At 42.5% G+C, this 18,951-nt stretch overlaps 4 protein-coding genes across 5 annotated transcripts; 3 read left to right on the forward strand and 1 right to left on the reverse strand.

The window, feature by feature from the left end:
* The first annotated feature begins 1,876 nt into the window (after positions 1-1,876).
* LOC134224408 (prostatic acid phosphatase-like) lies at positions 1,877-5,491 on the forward strand. 2 transcript variants are annotated; one of them, XM_062703743.1, is made up of 4 exons: positions 1,877-2,302; positions 2,649-2,967; positions 3,083-3,181; positions 4,047-5,491. In XM_062703743.1, exons 2-4 carry the CDS (start codon positions 2,827-2,829, stop codon positions 5,121-5,123), a joined length of 1,317 nt encoding a protein of 438 aa, XP_062559727.1. In that variant the 5' UTR covers positions 1,877-2,302; positions 2,649-2,826; the 3' UTR covers positions 5,124-5,491. The 2 variants fall into 2 exon arrangements, with proteins under 2 accessions (XP_062559727.1, XP_062559735.1); XM_062703751.1 differs by lacking the exon at positions 1,877-2,302 and adding an exon at positions 2,355-2,511.
* A 293-nt stretch (positions 5,492-5,784) lies between these two features.
* LOC134224428 (testicular acid phosphatase homolog) lies at positions 5,785-7,361 on the forward strand. The gene is made up of 2 exons (XM_062703772.1): positions 5,785-6,157; positions 6,220-7,361. The coding sequence occupies exons 1-2, from the start codon at positions 6,047-6,049 to the stop codon at positions 7,225-7,227; spliced, it is 1,119 nt and encodes a 372-aa protein (XP_062559756.1). The 5' UTR covers positions 5,785-6,046; the 3' UTR covers positions 7,228-7,361.
* On the reverse strand, positions 7,337-13,715 carry LOC134224420 (endonuclease III-like protein 1). The gene is made up of 3 exons (XM_062703764.1): positions 13,583-13,715; positions 12,814-13,509; positions 7,337-7,875 (listed from the first exon to the last, which is right to left on the reverse strand). The coding sequence occupies exons 1-3, from the start codon at positions 13,628-13,630 to the stop codon at positions 7,432-7,434; spliced, it is 1,188 nt and encodes a 395-aa protein (XP_062559748.1). The 5' UTR covers positions 13,631-13,715; the 3' UTR covers positions 7,337-7,431.
* On the forward strand, positions 12,177-12,834 carry LOC134224437 (ubiquitin-like protein 4A-B). Its single transcript, XM_062703785.1, has 2 exons — positions 12,177-12,336; positions 12,401-12,834. Exons 1-2 carry the CDS (start codon positions 12,289-12,291, stop codon positions 12,752-12,754), a joined length of 402 nt encoding a protein of 133 aa, XP_062559769.1. The 5' UTR covers positions 12,177-12,288; the 3' UTR covers positions 12,755-12,834.
* Positions 13,716-18,951: the final 5,236 nt, after the last annotated feature.

Consider the following 18,951-nt stretch of genomic DNA (forward strand, 5'->3'; position numbering starts at 1 on the left):
ACTGAATGTAAAGAAATGCAACTTAATATGGCCCATATACAATTAAAACACTTTATGTAGCTTATGTTAGATCAATAATGGAATATTGCAGTATTGTATGGTCTCCTTTCTCAATCACGCACGAAGAGAGATTAGAATCTGTACAAAAGCAATTTTTACTATTTGCTCTTCGTAAATTAGGCTGGGCATCATTTCCACTCCCATCATACAAAGCACGCTGCATGCTTATTGACATACAGACTTTGAAAGAGCGGCGTGAAACAACAATGGTTTCCTTCGTAAATGATATCGTTTCGCAACGTGTTGATTCACCTGAAATCTTATCAAAATTAAACTTTTATATTCCTTCAAGGCAACTTCGTAATCGTACCTTATTTATAACAAACTATCATCGAACAAATTATGCCAAATTTGGACCTTTGAATCGAATAATGGACATTTACAATCAACACTGCGAAGCTATCGACTTTACAATGTCTCGGCAGAATCTTAAAACATATTTTAATAGAATTCGAAATCGCAACACATAAGACAAAAGATATAACATTTTTTATCTGTACTATTTAATCTCTAGTTAATTTTTATTATAAATATATGGTAAATACTTCACAATTTATGGATATTAGCATTAAGAAATGAAAAAATATGTATATTTATATGTACTAGTCTACGACGGTTGACGAAAAATTTAATAAATGTTTAATTGTTGTCGATAATTGTAAACTGTGAAAGAATTATTGTGCGACTTTATTGTACGATAATGAAATCTATTGATAATGTGCCTCATTGTGTTCTAGTTTTAAGTTTTTCAATAAGACCATAAGTGGTCAGTTGGATTAAATAAATAAATACAAATACAAACAGATGTTGGGACCTGGTTGGGACCTGCATTTTTGAAGGATTTGCCGGGTACAATAAATATCTGGTCCGTTGATAAGCGGCCGTCGACGAAGCCGGCTGGATAACTTCCCACGAACTCATTCACTAATGGTGACAGACGACGGAAGATGATATGGGATAACACTTTGTAGGCGGCACTAAGGATGGTGATCGCTCGAATCGCTCCCGGCACAGATACAAACATTATTTTGCCAGACCTCCTACGTAATCGTGTGTGCTGACTCGAGAATTTCCGATGCAGCTAGTTGAAATTGAACTTAAAGATGCAATTGCGGCTTTAGAAGGGTATGCCGAAGCGCAATAGCCTGCCTGGAATGCCTGCCGATATGATTGGGAAGGACTGTAGTGTACTGCGTATCCGTCGATATAATACGCACTCGGTGAAATTACTCGAAAAAACGGTCAATCGTTACAACAATGTAATTGGAATTAACGAAATAAATCTAAAGCCATTGGACTTTGTGTTTGTAAGGAACTAAGACGTGCCTGCTAATTATTTCAAAATGAGAAAATCTATAAAACAGTTAGGACCAATTTCTTCACCTTCGCTTAACTCTTAAGCGGTGCTTACCCATACGTTTAAACCTGGTTTAAGACTTAAGCGGAGGTGAAGAAATTGGCCCTTAAAGCCTCATACTTACAAAGTTAATATTTATCTAACATTAAGGAGTAATATACCATCCAGACTACGAGCCATATTACTTGACGAAGCAAATCTTGTTATGAGATGTCATATGTATAATGTCCAGTGAAAACCTAATTTCGAGCATTGATATCAAGTTACTCTTATCAAATGATAAAATTCATTAGTCTGCACAAAATTCAGCTGTCGAAAACTGCCTTTTTTTCCTTCCGATGGGTCGCATTGGGTTAAGCAGGCTTGTCTATATTTTGCCACCGACGGATGTCTGTGTGTTAGTTGCTATAGAAAAGTCATTCACTTTTCTTTGCATTCGGTTAGTAGGTAGGTAAGTCGTTGTTTATCCTCTAGGTCAATATACCTGCTCACAGTCCGAACACGCGAATACAGATAATCAGTAGTAGTGGCTGTTTTAATCTATTCTAGCATCAATATTTGCTACGCGTTGAGAAAAGTCTGCTTTAGTTATTATTACAGATTATCACATTCTGTTCTGCAACAGAGTGCAAACGCTTCCGAATAATAATCACCCGCTCGTGTAATCACTGTTGACGCTGTTCCTCATGCGCTACATCGCATCTCAGCATGAAGCGAGGTAGAAGACAAAGCATCGAAATCGCCCCCTAGACGGCTGCTAGCCATTTTGTATAGTGATTGGTTAGTCGAACTGCAGTGCTTTGGACGTCGACAGCTGATATACCACCTCGAAGGCAAACCCAAGGGTACAACCGAAGAAGGCATAATCAATTGTGTATTCAATCGGTACGTTTTGTGTCCTCAAGGTTGCGGGTCAGCGATTGTTATTTGAGTCAGTCCAACATAGCATTGGGTTATGTGTTATGTTGTGTTGATTCGGTGATAAGCGAACTCCTGCGGTGTGACGTCGTTCGGAAAGCGATTCATCGAATTTGAAAAGCCTAAAAATAGATTATTTTTCAAAGTGGGTGGTGGTACACTGCACTACTTAAGATGTATGTTTAGTTCTGTGCATAATTGTCCATCTTGCATTGGGATGAATCGATTTACGTCATAACAAGAGTCAATCTGCAGATCATATGAAAATAGTGATAATTTGTCTCTCGTTTGTCTTGTTTTTATACTCCATTAGCCATGTTCTCCACTGCCATATGATGCATTAATAAGAATAGTGACTCTACTGCTCTGCACCAGTATTGTACGTGTGGTCCGAAGGAATAGTAACAAATCCATTCAACAGCTGTCTCACTGCCGGGAGCCAGTTATTGCCGCCGCCTCCAGTCGTGGAACAAATAAGCAGTGCAGTCAAAATGCACACAATTCACAGAAGTAGTAATGGTCCGCATCACCTACTTATGTCGGTGCTAATTGTAGCATCGATGAGTGTGTCCTTCGTTCGAGCTCAGCAAGAGGCCATCAGCGAAGATGAAAAGCTTCTTTTTGCACATGTGGTGAGTGATGTTGCTGGATTTCAATTGCATAAATCTCTGAATGGTCGAATTCTTGCTACGGAAATGAAATAATGAGTTATTCATAATGTAAATTTTGTGTCCAATCTATGTTCAGATCTTCCGCCATGGTGATCGGACACCAATCGATCCGTACCCGAATGACCCATGGAAGGATCCTAGCCACTGGAGCACTGGATGGGGTCAACTAACTAATGTGAGTGCAAAAAAAAACGTTATTCATAATACGGAATTACACCTGTTCAGAGGACCGCAAAACCTAGACCTAGACTAAACAGGAAGTGTTTACACGCATAGAAGTACCTTAACAGACAAAACGAGACCGGTGCACGGTGCACTGACCTAGGCAATGAAACTCTATAATTTTCATGCCTGCCTATAAATAGTATATGCAGCATGCATGTATGTTTACGCATGAGAACACGACGAACAACCAAGTGAGGCAGTGTGGCAGTTGTTCTGAACTCGTTCTCTGACTCGAGATCGCTAGAAGCCAAGACATACTAAACCAGACATCAAGAAGCTTAGTAGTAGTACAAACCGTTATGTGAGAAACTTATTAGCCAGCGCAAATGGAATTGTAATATCACTAAACGCATTATTGTCCCATCTTATGGAATTTTTTGCTAAAAAAAAACAAGTTTTATCGCAATTTGGGTTATTTCTGTTAAAATTATTTTTTGTTTGGGTTTCGCCACACACAACAAGAAATTAAGTTTTTTAGTTGTGCTTTACACAGAACACATCCCTTGTTTATAAAAAAAATCATGTTAACCTAGTTTGGTTGAAATAGGTCAATGTTATTTTTTCTTTTGTAATAGTTTGAATTATGAAGGAGGTTTAAAAAAATGTGTATATAAAATTATTTTTTATATTTTGGAAGTCATAAGTTTTCCATAATGTTCTGGCTCTGGGCAAGGCCGAACAAGAATGTAATATTTTGACCGGCCTTTAAAGGAATCGCTAAATAGAGAAAAAAGACATTCAACATAAAGTATCCTACCTCCGATTTTCAAAAACTACTAAATTTCTTTCCTTTACATATTTCTCTCTGACATCAGGCAGGAAAAATGCGTCACCTCATGCTTGGAAATTGGCTGCGCCAACGTTACAGCAGTATCCTCAGCGAGACTTACACCAACAATGAAATCTACGTTCGTTCAACCGATGTAGATCGCACATTGATGAGCGCCGAATCGAATCTAGCCGGCCTGTACCCACCTACCGGTAAAGATCAATGGGACCCGGCCATCCAGTGGCAACCGATTCCGGTGCACACCGTACCGGAATCCATGGACGAAGTGTTGGCAGCCAAAAAGTCCTGCCCCGCCTTTGATTATGCCCTCAAAAAGTACAAACAATCGGACGAGTTTGCGCAATACAACAAATCACTTCTACCGCTCTACGAGTATGCAACTGCTCATTCCGGCCGCAGGATAGACTCGCTGACATCGGCGCAGAACCTCTACAGTTGTTTACACATCGAAGAATTAAACAATTTCACACTGCCAGAATGGACGCAAAAGATTTATCCCGAGCCGCTCCGTTCCATTTCCGCGAGATCGTTCGCCACCAAAACAAACACACCCCTACTTGCACGTCTTAAAACTGGTCCATTGGTCAAGGAGATGCTTCAGCGGTTCCGAAGCAAAGCGGACAACACACTCAAGCCCAACAGGTCAGTTTGGGTGTACAGCGCCCACGATACAACCGTGGGAAGCGTCCTCAACACGCTTAGGCTGTTCGACGGATTTCATAACCCACCGTTCGCGGCTTGCATCCTGCTAGAACTGTACCAAAACTCTTCCGGGGGAGAACCGTTTGTTTCAGTATACTACAAAAACACCACCGCCGAGCCGGAGCCTATGTCGATTCCAAACTGCGGCAAACGGTGCCCACTGAGCCAGATGTTCAAGGTGTACAGCGAAGTGTTACCCGACAACTGGAAGCACGAGTGCCAGGTGTCAATCCTATCGCTAACCTACGTGGAAGCAGACATGAGCTCGTCAACCAGCGTCATCGGTATCGTGTTCCTAGCGATGGTCGGGGTGTTGGTGATCGCGCTGGCCATGGGCGCCTACATTCGGCGGCGTCGCAGCTATCACAATGACAAATGGTACCTGCGGATTGATGGATAATGACACGGGAACCGGGGGGCGGCGGCGGCAGCGGCAGCGACGATTGTTATAGATGAGATAGAAGACTATGCGGAAGTGGATGTTTGACAAGCGGGCATTTGCATGCTGTGGTTATTGGGAGATGTTGCATTTATTCTGTTCTCACAACATCATTCGTTACGAGATATCCTGTGTCATGTTTCTATTTTAATGAAGATAAGTATTTTAAAATGTATAAAATGTAAACTACTAGTGATGATTAGAAGACATTATTTAAGACGGGAACTCTGCTTGTGGAAAGGCGACATCGTGCGAAAAAATAAATTATTGCTGTGAGTACTACCTATAGATTTTCTGATATTAAATAAATGATAATGTTATGACTCTAACATGACAGACATTTTTGTAACTTACGATGACTTTTACATCTCGGTCTCCCGAATTCTATCCGGAAATTTGCCCACATTTTCATGAAATACAGAAAATTCTTCCAAATTTCGACGACAAGTTCTCTCAAATGTTGACGGAAAATTGGAAGGGTATGCTTCAAGACAATTCACGAAAATTTCGTAGACATGGAATTCGTTATGCAAAGTTGTATCAAAAATGTCTATAACCCATATTCTTGTTTACGGACGAACTATACTTTTTAACGAATCCTATTCGTTTGAATCATTCCTCAATTCACTGGCGTAAACGAGAAGGCGCATCAGCTTGTGTTCGAAGGAACATTCGAACGTAAATAATAGGTTTTGTGCTGAGTGTTCTTCCATTATCCTACATTTCTATAAGACAAGCTTTTATGCATATACACTGTAACTCATTTTAAATTAAGTTACTAATATCCGTAAATAATCTATTGGTTCCAATAACCTTATTTGGTTTTTCGTCCACAAACCTTCATTTGAATACTCGACCAGAACCTGTTTGTACCAACGATAACGATGTGGAAAACACAGGCATTCACGCAGGCTTTAATAGCTATAATTTTTGAAACTATATTGTTAGTGTTCTGTGATAACGTGAATGACAATGAACTCGTATTTGCACATGTGGTGATTGATATGTTTAATATTCACAAAAAGCTAGATGCAATAAGCCTCAATTACTCCAACAGGTTTATCGTCACGGCAATAGAACACCTTTGGTAAGCTATCCCACGGATCCGTGGGAAGCGAGATACAACTGGAACCATGGCTGGGGTCAATTGACTAACGAAGGAAAGCGAACGCAGTTTCATTTAGGGCAGTGGTTAAGGAACCGTTACAGGGATCTGCTAAGCGAAATCTATTCGGAGGATGAAATCTACGTGCAAACCACGGAAGCCGATCGCACCCTGATGAGTGCCCTTTCTAATCTTGCCGGGTTGTATCCACCGAAAGGTACCGATCAGTGGCTCTCTGACATGCCCTGGCAACCAATTCCGGTGCATCAAATCCCGAAATCGATGGACCATATTATATCCGGCACACGACACTGTCCCAAATTTCAGCAACTACTCAATCAGCACATGCAAACGGATGATTATCGAACGTATTTCAGATCGATTAAATCGATTCTCGATTATGCAACACACCATTCGCGGAAACAAATCGACTCCGTAGTGTCTTTATATGATTTTTATAATTGTCTCGATGTAGAACAGGAGAATGGTTTTGATTTGCCAGCTTGGACCCAAAAGATCTATCCTGAGCCACTAAGATCTATCTCGGCAGAGATGTTTAGGCTGCACACCAATACAACGGCAATGGCTCGTCTCAAAGCGGGTCCAATGATAAAGGATATTCTTACACGTTTTCAAGACAAGGTGAACGGCAACCTTATACCGAACAGACGGCTCTGGGTATACAGCGGACATGATATCACCGTTGTCAATTTATTAAACGGCTTAGGTTTATTCAAACCGCATAACCCACCTTATGCGGCTTGTGTCATGCTCGAATTGAGAATACCGAAATCAGGCGACTCACCTTACGTTTCCATTTACTACAAAGACAGCAGCGGGAATCCGGAACCATTGGATATACCCAAATGTGGTCAACGCTGCCCACTGGAGAGGATGTTCGATCTCTATAAGGATATCATTCCGAGTGATTGGGATCGAGAATGCGAAATTCAGGATTGAATGCAAAATTAGCTACGCTATCTGATTTTGAAATTAAAGTGAAGAAATTTAATTTACTCTTTTTGAAATTCTTTTGTGTTCTATAAAAGTAAATTTTATCACAAACTCATTTTAAATTAAGGAATTAAACAACTTAATTTGTACTCAGGTGAAAAATGCATAGCAAAAATAATATCATCATAAAAACTTCGACTTACCGCCTCCTTAAAACTCCAACTCTTCCTTCTTAATTTGCTTTTTGATAGGCGTCTTCCTGATGCCGTGCTTACCCTTAGCTGGACATATGGCCGCATTCAAACACTCGTTGCAATGGGGATAGGAGGCTGGACAGATGGTTTGCCCGAACCCGACCAGCAACTGATTGACTTCCTCCCACAGTTCGAAGGGTAGCCACTTCTCCAGGGCGACCCGGGTGTCCTCCGGGGTTTTGGTTTCCTTCGGAACCCACCGGAGCCAATTGCAGATCCGGTGAACGTGCGTGTCCACTCCGATCCCAGTCACCACGTTCCACGCCGAACGCATGCACAGGTGCGCCATTTTCTTTCCGACCCCCGGCAGTTTTAGCAGGCCCTCGATGGTGTCCGGGATGTCGCCGTTGTAGGTGTCTAGCAGGATCTGCGATGCTTGCTTGATGAATTTCGCTTTGTTCTGTTTTGAGAAATGGGAGAAGATAATTATAACAAACGGTATCGGTATCGGTGCTTGCAAGTCACCGAAGACTACAAGACGTTCGCCTGCCGGGTGAACAAACTGTGCGTCGAGTTCGAACTGGGGAAATTGTCGGAGGATTAGTTCAAGTGCCTTGTTTTTGTCTGTGGACTGAAGGCGGAAAAGGATTCGGAGATCAGAACGAGATTGCTCAGACGCATTGAAGAACGGGATGATGTGACCCTGGAGCAGATATTAGACGAGTGACAGCGGCTTCTCAACATTAAGCATGATACAGCGATGATAGAGACAGCGTCTTCGCCGGCAGGAGTGCAAGCAGTGAAGAAGCAGCACAATCCAAGGAACTTCCGTTTTCACAAAGGATCGGCAGAAACACGATCCAGCAATCAGAAGGGTTCCGGTCCAGCGACGCCTTGTTGTAGCTGCGGAGCCATGCACTATTCCAAGGACTGCTCGTTTCAAAACCATCGGTGCAAGGAGTGCGGTGGAATAGGTCGCGAAGGCGGACACTGCTCCAGTGTGAAGAAGCTGAACTGAAGTCCTCAAGCAAGCTGTAACCAGAAGTGTACAGGTGAAGAATATCAGGAAACGAAGATTTGTGAAGGCAATAATCAATGGTAGGCAAATCAGTTATCAGCTCGATACTGCGTCGGACATCAGTGTCATCTCCGAGCAGACATAGCAGAACATCGGACAACCTGCACAAAGTCCCGCAGCAACTGCGTCAGTAAAACCACTTAAGCTCGAATTCCAGTATAGCTGTGAAGTTATTATCAAGGGAGAGAAGCGCACTGGTCGATTCTTCGTAGTTAAGCAGCAGCTCAATCTGCTTTGTCTAGATCTCATCGACGCTTTCAACTTCGGATAGAGCAATAGATCAATAGAACATTTTTGCAACCAGGTTCGCACCCATCCGACGACAGTCAGCTCCCCGACAGCTGCTTTCCCGGATGTTTTCAGTGATGCGCCAAGGTTGTGTACCAAGGCAAAAGTCAAGTTCACGCTGAATGAAGGGAAAACTCCTGTGTTTCGACCAAAGAGACCAGTTGCTTACGCCATGTACACCACAGTTGACGCCGAGTTGGATCGGCTAGAGAAGGCCAATATCATAACACCGGTTGACTTCTCGGAATGGGCGGCTGCCATCAGTGTTGTTCGCAAGGCAAGTTGGGCTATTCGTATCTGTGGTGACTACTCTACCAGTCTCAATGACGCTCTTCAGCCACATCAGTATCCACTTCCTCTACCTGGGGATATTTTTGCAAGGCTAGCAAATTGCAAAGTCTTCAGCTAAATAGACCTGTCCGATGCTTTTCTGCAGGTTCAAGTAGACGAAAACTGTAGGGTGATGCTCACAATAAATACGCACAGAGGTCTCTGCCGCTCCAATCGGCTTCCACCTGGAGTAGCAGCTGGAGCCTTCCAGCAACAATAGACACAATGTTAGCTGATTAGCTAGAACTTCGGGGTATCTGGACGACTTTCTTTCCTGTCGGTGGAGTCGACGAAGAAGACCATTGGCGTAACCTTCAAGCCGTCCTTCGTCATCTACAAGAGTTTGGTTTCACTATTAAGGCTGAAAAAGTGCTCGTTCGGTCAACGGCAAATCAAATAGGTCGGGCATCGACGAACAGGGTCTGCGACCAGATCCAGCAAAGATTGAAGCTATTTGCAACATGTCAGCACCTACAGACGTTTCCGGAGTTCGTTCGTTCCTGGGGGCTATACATTATTATGGAAAAATTGTTCCAAGTATGCGAAGGCTACGATATCCCCTTGGACAGCGGAAATTTGCTTGGACAGCGGAATGTGAAAAGTGCTTCATCACCTTCAAACAGATCCTCAAGTCCGGTTTGCTTTTGACGCACTATAATCCGAACCTTCCAATAGTAGTATCCGCTGACGCATCTTCGGTAGGAGTCGGCGCGACCATTAGCCACAAATTTCCGGATGGGTCGCTAAAAGTAGTCCAGCATGCATCTAGAGCACTCACAGCTACCGAGCAAGCCTTTAGCCAGCCGGATCTTGAAGGACTCGCTATCATATTTGCTGTGGTCAAGTTTCACAAGATTTTTGGGGTCATTTCATGCTAGAAACTTATCTCATGCACCATTGATTCGTATTTCAGGTTCAAAGAAAAAAGGCATCCCGGTTTACACGGCGAACCGACTACAACGTTGGGCTCTTCAGCTACTCCTTTACGACTTTGACATCATTTACGTGTACACAGAGAAGTTCGGGAACGCCGACATTCTTTCCCACCTGATCAATTAGAACGTCAAGCCGGGAGAAGACTTCATTTTAGGGCGATTCAACAATAAGCCACCCGTTCCGATATTGTCCTCAGCAAGGTCTACAGCTTTATCCAGCAAGGTTGGCCTCACTCAAAATTGGTCATACGAGACAGAGAGGTTCAGCGCTACCTCGACCGTAACGACTCGCTATCTACGGTTCAAGGGTGCATTATGTTTGCTGAACGCCTTGTATTCAACGCATGAAAGCAATTGCGCGCAGCTATGTGTACTGGCCATCCATCGATTCGGACATCACAGAGTACATTGCAGGTTGCAAGAGTTGTACATCTGCAGCCAAAAGGCCACCCAAATCAACGCCGTTGTCGTGGCCCAAATCAACGTACCCTTGGCAGCGAGTTCACGTCGATTATGCTGGGCCGATCGAAGGGCCGCATTCGTAGTGGGTGGAGATAGTTCGAACCAAGTCTATCATATTTGCTGCTACCATCGGAATACTACGGAGTCTCTTCGCTCGTCTTGGTATACCAGAAACCCTGGTAAGCGACAACGGTACTCAGTTTACTAGTGCCGAATTCGCTCAGTTTTGTCGAACAACTCATGGAGATGGGCGCCGGCAGTAATTATGGAACGTGTTGGAAGTGTGATGTTCAATGGTTTGGGTGGAAGACAGGCGCATGCTTCGGTCGCATATCAACCAGCTTCTTAGAAAAAGTTCACGTGGCACCGCATTTTCGGTTCAGTTGCCTGCTACAACTGTTTTGGATTGCCCTCAACATGAGGAACGGACGTATGGAGATGAGCCAGCCAAGGGCTGAAAGCCTCCCTAATAAAGATACAAAAAAAAGGGAATGGACGTACCTGCTGCAGGTAGTTTAGAATAATCGCGCTTTGAGCGGCATACGGTCGCTTTGGTAAAGGCTTGCTTGTGGATACATGCAGCAAGTTTGAAGTTCCGTTACCAAGTGGTCCACTATTGAACAATTTACCACATTTTACCCTATATAGGGGAAATGACGGCTTTGGCAGGTTTTGTTCTATTATTGTAAGAAGGGTGAAATTATATGAATTTTGGCCACAATATTCTTTGATATACAAAGAATGTTTACACTCTATATGCAAGAGTGTTTACACTCTTATAATCACCACGTCATATTCACGTGAAAAATCACGTAACTGATCTGTCTTGAACAAACGACGATTGTTACGTGACATAGCCCTTCTTCTTATTGGCATTACATCCCCACACTGGGACAGAGCCGCCTCGCAGCCTAGTGTTCATTAAGCACTTCCACAGTTATTAACTGCGAGGTTTCTAGGCCAGGTAACCATTTTTTATATCATGAGGCTAACACGATGATACTTTTTATGCCCAGGGAAGTCGAGACAATATCCAATCCAAAAATTGCCTAGACCGGCACCGGGAATCGAACCCAGCCACCCTCAGCATGGTCTTGCTTTGTAGCCGCGCGTCTTACCGCACGGCTAAGGAGGGCCCACCCACGTGGCATTAGTAGTTCACCTGAAATTCACGTAACTTTTACTAAAAATTATGGTGAATATGTTTGTATGTACTCATCCCCACAACCCTAAAATTAGGCAATTACCAAAAATTGAATTATGCAGTGGATGCATGAACGAGATTGATAGGTTCAATTTTTACTGGGTTTTGAAAAAAATTAAATTTTCATTTTTTTACGTCGAAAAATGGAGTTTTCGAATCGATTGATTTAAAAAGAATCCGCTTAATTTCGTGACGATTTCGAATTTGGAAATTTTCGTTTTACAGCCAGAGCTTTTGCCTTAGTTCGTGACCCTATTAGTAGCAACCCTATAACTATTTCTACATAGTAACAGCTGAAATTGACGATAATATCCGCCGGTACCTAAATATGAAATTGCTACAAATTCTGTTTAAGACAATGAATTAATTTAATAGAAAGCCATCCCTATTATTAGAACAAAATCCGAAATACGCCACGTAGGCTTTTTTCCCCGCAATCGCCGCGGCAATCGAAATGTCATCGGTATTTTGTTTTGTTATCATTTTTCAGTTCGCTTTATCGCTCTCATCGTTGAAACACCAAATTTCAACGCAAGATTCAGTTTCTCTATAATTTATTTTAAAAAAGAGGGAAAAATGAAGTTAATCATAAAGATTCTCAAAGGGGACGAATATTTCGTTGAGGTACCTAAATACCCCGGATGGTCTCTTTATTGTGGGTTCTACAGTTTTATTCCCATTGTTCCAGACCACGGAGGAAGCCACCATCCTGCAAATCAAACAGGACCTCGAGAGCAAAAGCATGATTCCGGTAGAACACCAAAAGTTGCTGTTGGTGGGCAAAACTTTGTCCGATGAGAAAACGGTCGCATCCTACGGCAACATCAAGGACGGTACCAAACTGACACTGGTGGTGAAAAAGCCCGACCCACTGAGGGAGGTTTTACTCCGACAGTTCAAGAAGCATCTCCAGGAGGAGCAATCCCAACGATTGACCAACGAGTTTATGAAGGATTTCGACAGCAAAATTCAGCAGCTTAGTTTAGACGACCTGGAGAAAATAGCTAGCGACATTCTTGCAAAGAAAGGTCAAAATGTGTGATAGGGATAGGCATCAGGGCTCTGGGAATTGGAAATGATTGCGGCAATAAATTTGCTTACCTTATAAAAGCTGACCGGGTAGATGAGTTTTTCCAATACCGCCACATCCGTTGCCACTATGTCTGCGGGTGTAAGTCCGTGTTTCCGCAAACGCTGCATGCAATCAAAGTTGACTTGATCCTTTGTTTGACTGGACAGCATCAGTGACACCAGCGTGTGGAACCGCCGGGTAATGGGAGGGACGTTTTCGTCGTCTTTGAACTGATCGCAGCCCATGGTATCGACCGGAGCTTGCATCATTTGTCGCATTTGGCGAATATTTTCCAACGTTTGGCGCCAATTGTCCGGTTCCCATTTCGTTTGTTTCACGGCACTGTCAGTTTCTGCGGAACTTTCCTTCTCTGTTTTGATGACAACAAAAGGGTTTTCATTGGCTGATGAAGATACGACAGTTTCAGACGGATCCACTTTCACAGGTGTCCTTTGTTCGGGGTAATACACCTCCGAAGATCGATCAGGACTAGACTGAACCTTGATTTGCTTCTTCCGCTGACGGCGTTTCGGTTCCGCATGTTCCGGTGCCTTTGGAATCGCGCCAATTTTGATTTCCGGAACACAAGATTTTACAAAGGAAGGTGTTTCACCCTTTATGCCATCGGCAGCTGATTTCTTTTGCAAGGTTTCCTTGAGACCGGTGTGCTTCTGTTTGACGAAATTGCGCGTCTTCTTCGGAGAAAAATAAGGCGATTTGGATTCCTGTTAGTTAAAAAAGAATCATTTCATTTGTTATAATTTTTCAGCAAAACATAAATAAATACATATTACATACCATTTTGCAAACTAAATCCTTAAAATATTTCACATTTAATTTTATCATTCACCAATAACACCACAAACAAAACAGGTTTTTTTGCGCTTTCTTCTGTTCTCGTTATTTATTTTTTTGTCATTTTTGTTTCTCGCCTTTCACACACACGGTACACAGTCAGTCTCTGAAGTGTTGTCCTATTCAAAATAGTACCTTGGCTCCGAATTCTTTTTTTGCGATTTAAATTAAAACTCATATACCGAGTTCTATCTCAAAAACACCTCAATAATTAAAGCTTCTAATAAATGGCTGCATTTGTAACATGACTTGATTAAAATGAATATATGAAGAATAAATCATATTTTGACATTGATCAACTAATTTCAAGGATCATTTTTCAACAAAGGATGAATCTTATTTTCAAAAATATGTGTTGAATCCCTCACTACCAAAAATCCACACATTTTTATTGGCAAAAATCCATAGATTTAAGTTATGAAGTATATAAGCCCACACAGAACCATTCTTCACGCAAACCACTAATACAATACACTGGGGTCTCTTTTTACGCGTGTCGCTTTCCACGCGACTTTTTTTACGAGGTTTTTGGGATTTACGCGGTTTTAATTTTTTACGCGATTTTTCGAAAAAATCTCTAAATCACGTGAAAATTGTAAAAAGTTGATTTTTTATCGATTTTTGGAAAAGTCGTTTTTTACGCGGATTTCGGATTTTACGCGGTTTTCAGGGCTTGGATGAATGAAGCAATGAAGATGAGGACCGATGCTTCAGCACCAGATATACTCCCGAGGAAGGCAGCTTCATGAGAGAACAGTTTCAAAGTGCTTGATGAAGAATGCTTTCTCGCTCCATATGGCACTGCTGTACAAAACAGTTGGAGAGTTAAATCACAAACACACGCTAGTTCAGAGAATAATGCTGTCCAATGAGCAGCTCGAAGTAGCTCGAAGTTGTTCCCGTCCTGCTCGTTCTTTTTTGTCAACAAATGGGCATGAGCAGGACAGGGAGAAACTTCGAGCTACTTCAAGCTCTCATTGGACAGCACTAATATTTAACTCTCTTGCCTCCCTTATATTGAGTTGCGCATTTCAGTTGGAATGAATGTACAAGAGAGGTATATAATGCATTCTCTCTCTTTCTCGCTAATATGGTTTTGTATTTACACAACACTCACTCGCATCTGAACCACTGCCGATGAACGAAGGAAGCATCCTTGTTTCACGCTGCCCCACTGAACGATGCCTCCTCGGCACTACCCGGCTTGTGAAGATGCCACGTTCAAAACTCCACACTTTCAATGTATAAAACGAATGGTTTGTATTTGCCTCTTCCCTTGTTCGTGCAGCCAGCAGCACATCATCGAGCGCACATCAATCGGTGCACCGAAATTAAAACCTCACTGCGGGCTAAAAACGAAGCATTCGTTCGTTTTTGAACGAATTTTCCAAGGCCTGGCGGTTTTGAAAAAAATATTCTAAATCCTTTTCAAGGGAAAACACTTAGAATATTTAATGGAGGTACAATGCTGGGTCATTAGAGCGAAGGCCGTCAGTCCCGAAGGTCATTTGGCCACAGCCGTTAGGCCGAATGAGAAGTGAGTAGGGAGAAGTGAAAAGTGAGAAATGAGAAAAAAGGTGTAATATGTGAGATGTGAGAAGTGAGGAGTAAGAAGTGAATAGTGAAAAGTAAGAAACGAGTGGTGTGACCCGAGAAGCAAAAAATGAGAAGCGAGAAGGAAGAAGTAAAAAGTGGATGAGAAGTGAGATGTGCGAAATGAGAAGTGAGAAATAGGAAGGGAGAAATGATAAGTAAGAAAACGGTAGCGAGAAGTGAAATGTGAGATTTGAGAAGTGGAATGATATGCGAGTAGTGAGAAGTAAAAGGTGAGCAGTGGAAAGTGATTTTTGAAAAGTGAAAAGTGAGAAGTGAGATGTGGGAAATCAGAAGTGATAAAGGAGAAGTGTGAAGTAATATGTAAGATGTAAGAAGTGAGAAACAAGAAGGCAGAAATGAGAAATTATAAATGAGAAGTAACAAGCGAGAAGTGAGAGGTAAGAAGTGGGGAACAAGAAGTGAGAAGTGAAAAGTGTGAAGTGGAAAATGAGATAAATATGTGAGATTTGAAAAATAAGAAGGGAGAAACGAGAAGTGATAAGTGAGAGCCGAGAAATGAGAAGCTATAAGTGAGAAGTAAGATTTAGAAGTGCGAAATTCGATAAGAGAAGTGAGGTGTAAGATGTGAGAAGCGACAAGTAAGAAACGAGAAATGATAAGTGAGAGCCGAGAGATGGGTTGGAAGCGACAAATGAGAAGTGAAATTGACAAGTGAGAAATTCATTACGAGAAGTGAGATGTAAGATGTGAGAAGTGAGAAACGAGAGAAGCGAGAAGTGAGAAGTAAGAAGCCAGAATTGAATGGAGAGAACTGGAATGTGAGAAGTGAGATGGGAGAAGTGAGGAGCGAGAAATGAAAAGTAGTAAGATGTGAGAAGGGAAGGCAAGAAGGGTGAAATTAGAAGATAGAAGTGGGGAGTGGGAAGTAAGAAGTGAGTAGTAAGAATTAAGGAGCGAGAAGTGCAAAGTGAGATGTGAGAAGTGAACAGTGAGAAGAGAGAAATGAGATAAAGATGTGATATGTGAAAAGTGAGAAGTTTTAAGTGAGAGCCGAGAAATGAGAAGCTACAAGTGAGAAGTGAGACATTTGATACGAGAAGTGAGACGTAAGATGTGAGAAGTGAGAAACGAGAAGTGATGTGATGAGAAGGGAGAAGTGTACCAAGCGAATTTGACGTCACATGTTTCATTGCTTGGATTGTAATGGTGGCGTCATGCTCGTTTGGCTACACTAGTTGAGAGTTTGTTTGGCTACCCTCGTCTTCACCTCAGCTCGTTTAAAGAACCTACAGTGTCTATAATCTAGACTACTTTCCGATTTGGGTACAACATTTAGACCACTACCTGGGAAGTGGGTGTTCGTCGAGTAACTCGATAATATTATTGAGTTCGCAAGCGAAAGGCAGAACATTATTAATGAACTGAAACATAACCTGCTGGTGTTCGAGTCGTAAGACAAGAACAGCACGTTTTTTTCAGCCACCCGGGAGAAGCGAGAAGGCCGACAAAGGTGCCACAACTGAGGCCTTCTCCTACCTTGGAACATCGACTATGTCAGAAAAGGCGATTGATTTAGCCCTGATAGCCAACGAGGAAAATATTGCGCCTAACCAAAACGTCTCAAGCAGCAAACCGGCGAAGGTGCTCAGAGCAAAGCCAAGCAGTAGGCGACAGTAGGCCAAACGTCGTCTTGACGGAGCATATCGCGATGTAGTGATGCCCGAAGGGTGTTGACCCGAGATGGCGAATTCTCGGCCCAAAAAAGCGAAAGGCACCATCCAAACGCAAGTCGCCGGGCCGCAAGAGGGTACCTGCCGATCAGTGCCATCGACACTGGCGACCGAAAATCCCTGGCAGCTAGTCAGTAGCTCAAAGCGGAAGTCGAGCGCATCTCGATCCGCAAAGAAAGTTAAGGACAGAATAGAAGCCTTGCTGCTCGAAACCGATAAGCATAAGTACAAAGGTCGTCTATTTGGCACGCAGCTAGCCTACCCTAGTTAATGGAGCGAGGGATGTTGAAAACGGCTGGTCAGTAAGGCCAATAAGCAAACTGGTACTATTGGTGCTTAGAGTCGGGACATAAGTCCTACGACTTTAAGGGCCCTGGCCGTAGCAACCTGCGTAGTCATTGTGGTTGGGAAGGGCACAAGGCGCAGGAATGCGATAAGTTACCAAAGTGTCCATCTGCGCCAGCAAAAAGCAAGCATGTAATCACGTTATGGGTGGACCTCCGTGTCCCATCGGAGAGGAAACAAGAAGAAGCCACGCAAGCAACACAGTTGAATCTTAACCACTGTGCATCTGTCCAGCAGCTGCTGTGGCAGTAGGTCTCGGAGTGGAGGACCGATGTCACTCTCCTGTCCGACCCGTACAACGTCCCTGACTTGGGTCGTTATTTACGTGACTATTTTCACTCGAAATATATTCTATGTACCACAAGGAGCAAGCAATTTATTTGAAACAGGTCGACAGACCTTTGCTTACGCGTGTAGATCGAACGGCCTTGCTGCAGGAATTTCTTGGAGGGACAAGAAACTATGCTGTGTGCACATTATATTCTATCTACAATAAGGAACATGTACCATATATGAAACAGGTCGACAGACTTTTGGTTACGCGTGTAGATCTTAAAGCCTCACTTAAGGATTTTTTTGAAAGCCAATAAGTTGTTCTTCATACACATTCTATACTATGTACCACAAAGAGCATGCATCATTGAAACAGCTCGACAGAACTTTGGTTACGCGTGTAGATCTAAAGATCTTACTCCAGGAATTTCTCGGATGGCCAAGAAGTTATTCTTCATTCACATTTTATTCTATGTACCACAAAGAGCAACCACCATATTTGAAACAGGTCGACAGACCTTTGGTTACGCGTGTAGATCAAAAGGATTACTTCAGGAATTTCTTGGAAGGCCAAGAAGTTATTTTTTATTCACATTCTATTCTATGTACCACAAAGAGCATGCACCATATTTGAAACAGGTCAACGGACCTTTGGTTACGCGTGTAGATCAAAAGGCCTTACTCCAGTAATTTCTTGGATGGCCATAAAGTTATTCTTCATTCACATTTTATTCTATGTACCACAAACAGCAACCACCATATTTGAAACAGGTCGACAGACCTTTGGTTACGCGTGTAGATCAAAAGGCCTACTTCAGGAATTTCTTGGAAGGCCAAGAAGTTATTTTTTATTCACATTCTATTCTATGTACCACAAAGAGCATGCACCATATTTGAAACAGGTCAACAGACCTTTGGTTACGCGTGTAGATCGAAAGGCCTTACTCCAGGAATTTCTTGGATGGCCAAGAAGTTAATCTTCATTCACATTCTATTCTATGTACCACAAAGAGCATGCACCATATTTGAAACAGGTCGACATACCCTTGGTTACGCGTGAAAATAGCGAAAAACCGTTTTTTTAATTAAAAGTCGTTTTTACGCGGTTTTTGTTTACGCAATTTTCGGGATTTAAGCGGTTTTTTTACGCGGATTTTTTCAAAAGTTTTTTTTACGCGGTTTTTTAAAAAGATTCAGAAACACGTGAAAACCACAAAAAAAAAACGATTTTTAGTAAAGATGACGAGAATGGGTCATCGCTCTCACCGACTGCCTGGAGGTCGTAGAGCAAAATCGTTCAAAAAGGTCTCTTATGTTTTACTCTTCTTGCCCTCAGATACATTCAATCCATTCTACAAGCATTCTAAGTAGTTGAAACAGTGACCATTCTCACCCACATTTGACCCA

This window comes from Armigeres subalbatus, chromosome 1 (genome assembly GCF_024139115.2).
Source record: "Armigeres subalbatus isolate Guangzhou_Male chromosome 1, GZ_Asu_2, whole genome shotgun sequence".
NCBI lineage: Eukaryota > Metazoa > Arthropoda > Insecta > Diptera > Culicidae > Armigeres > Armigeres subalbatus.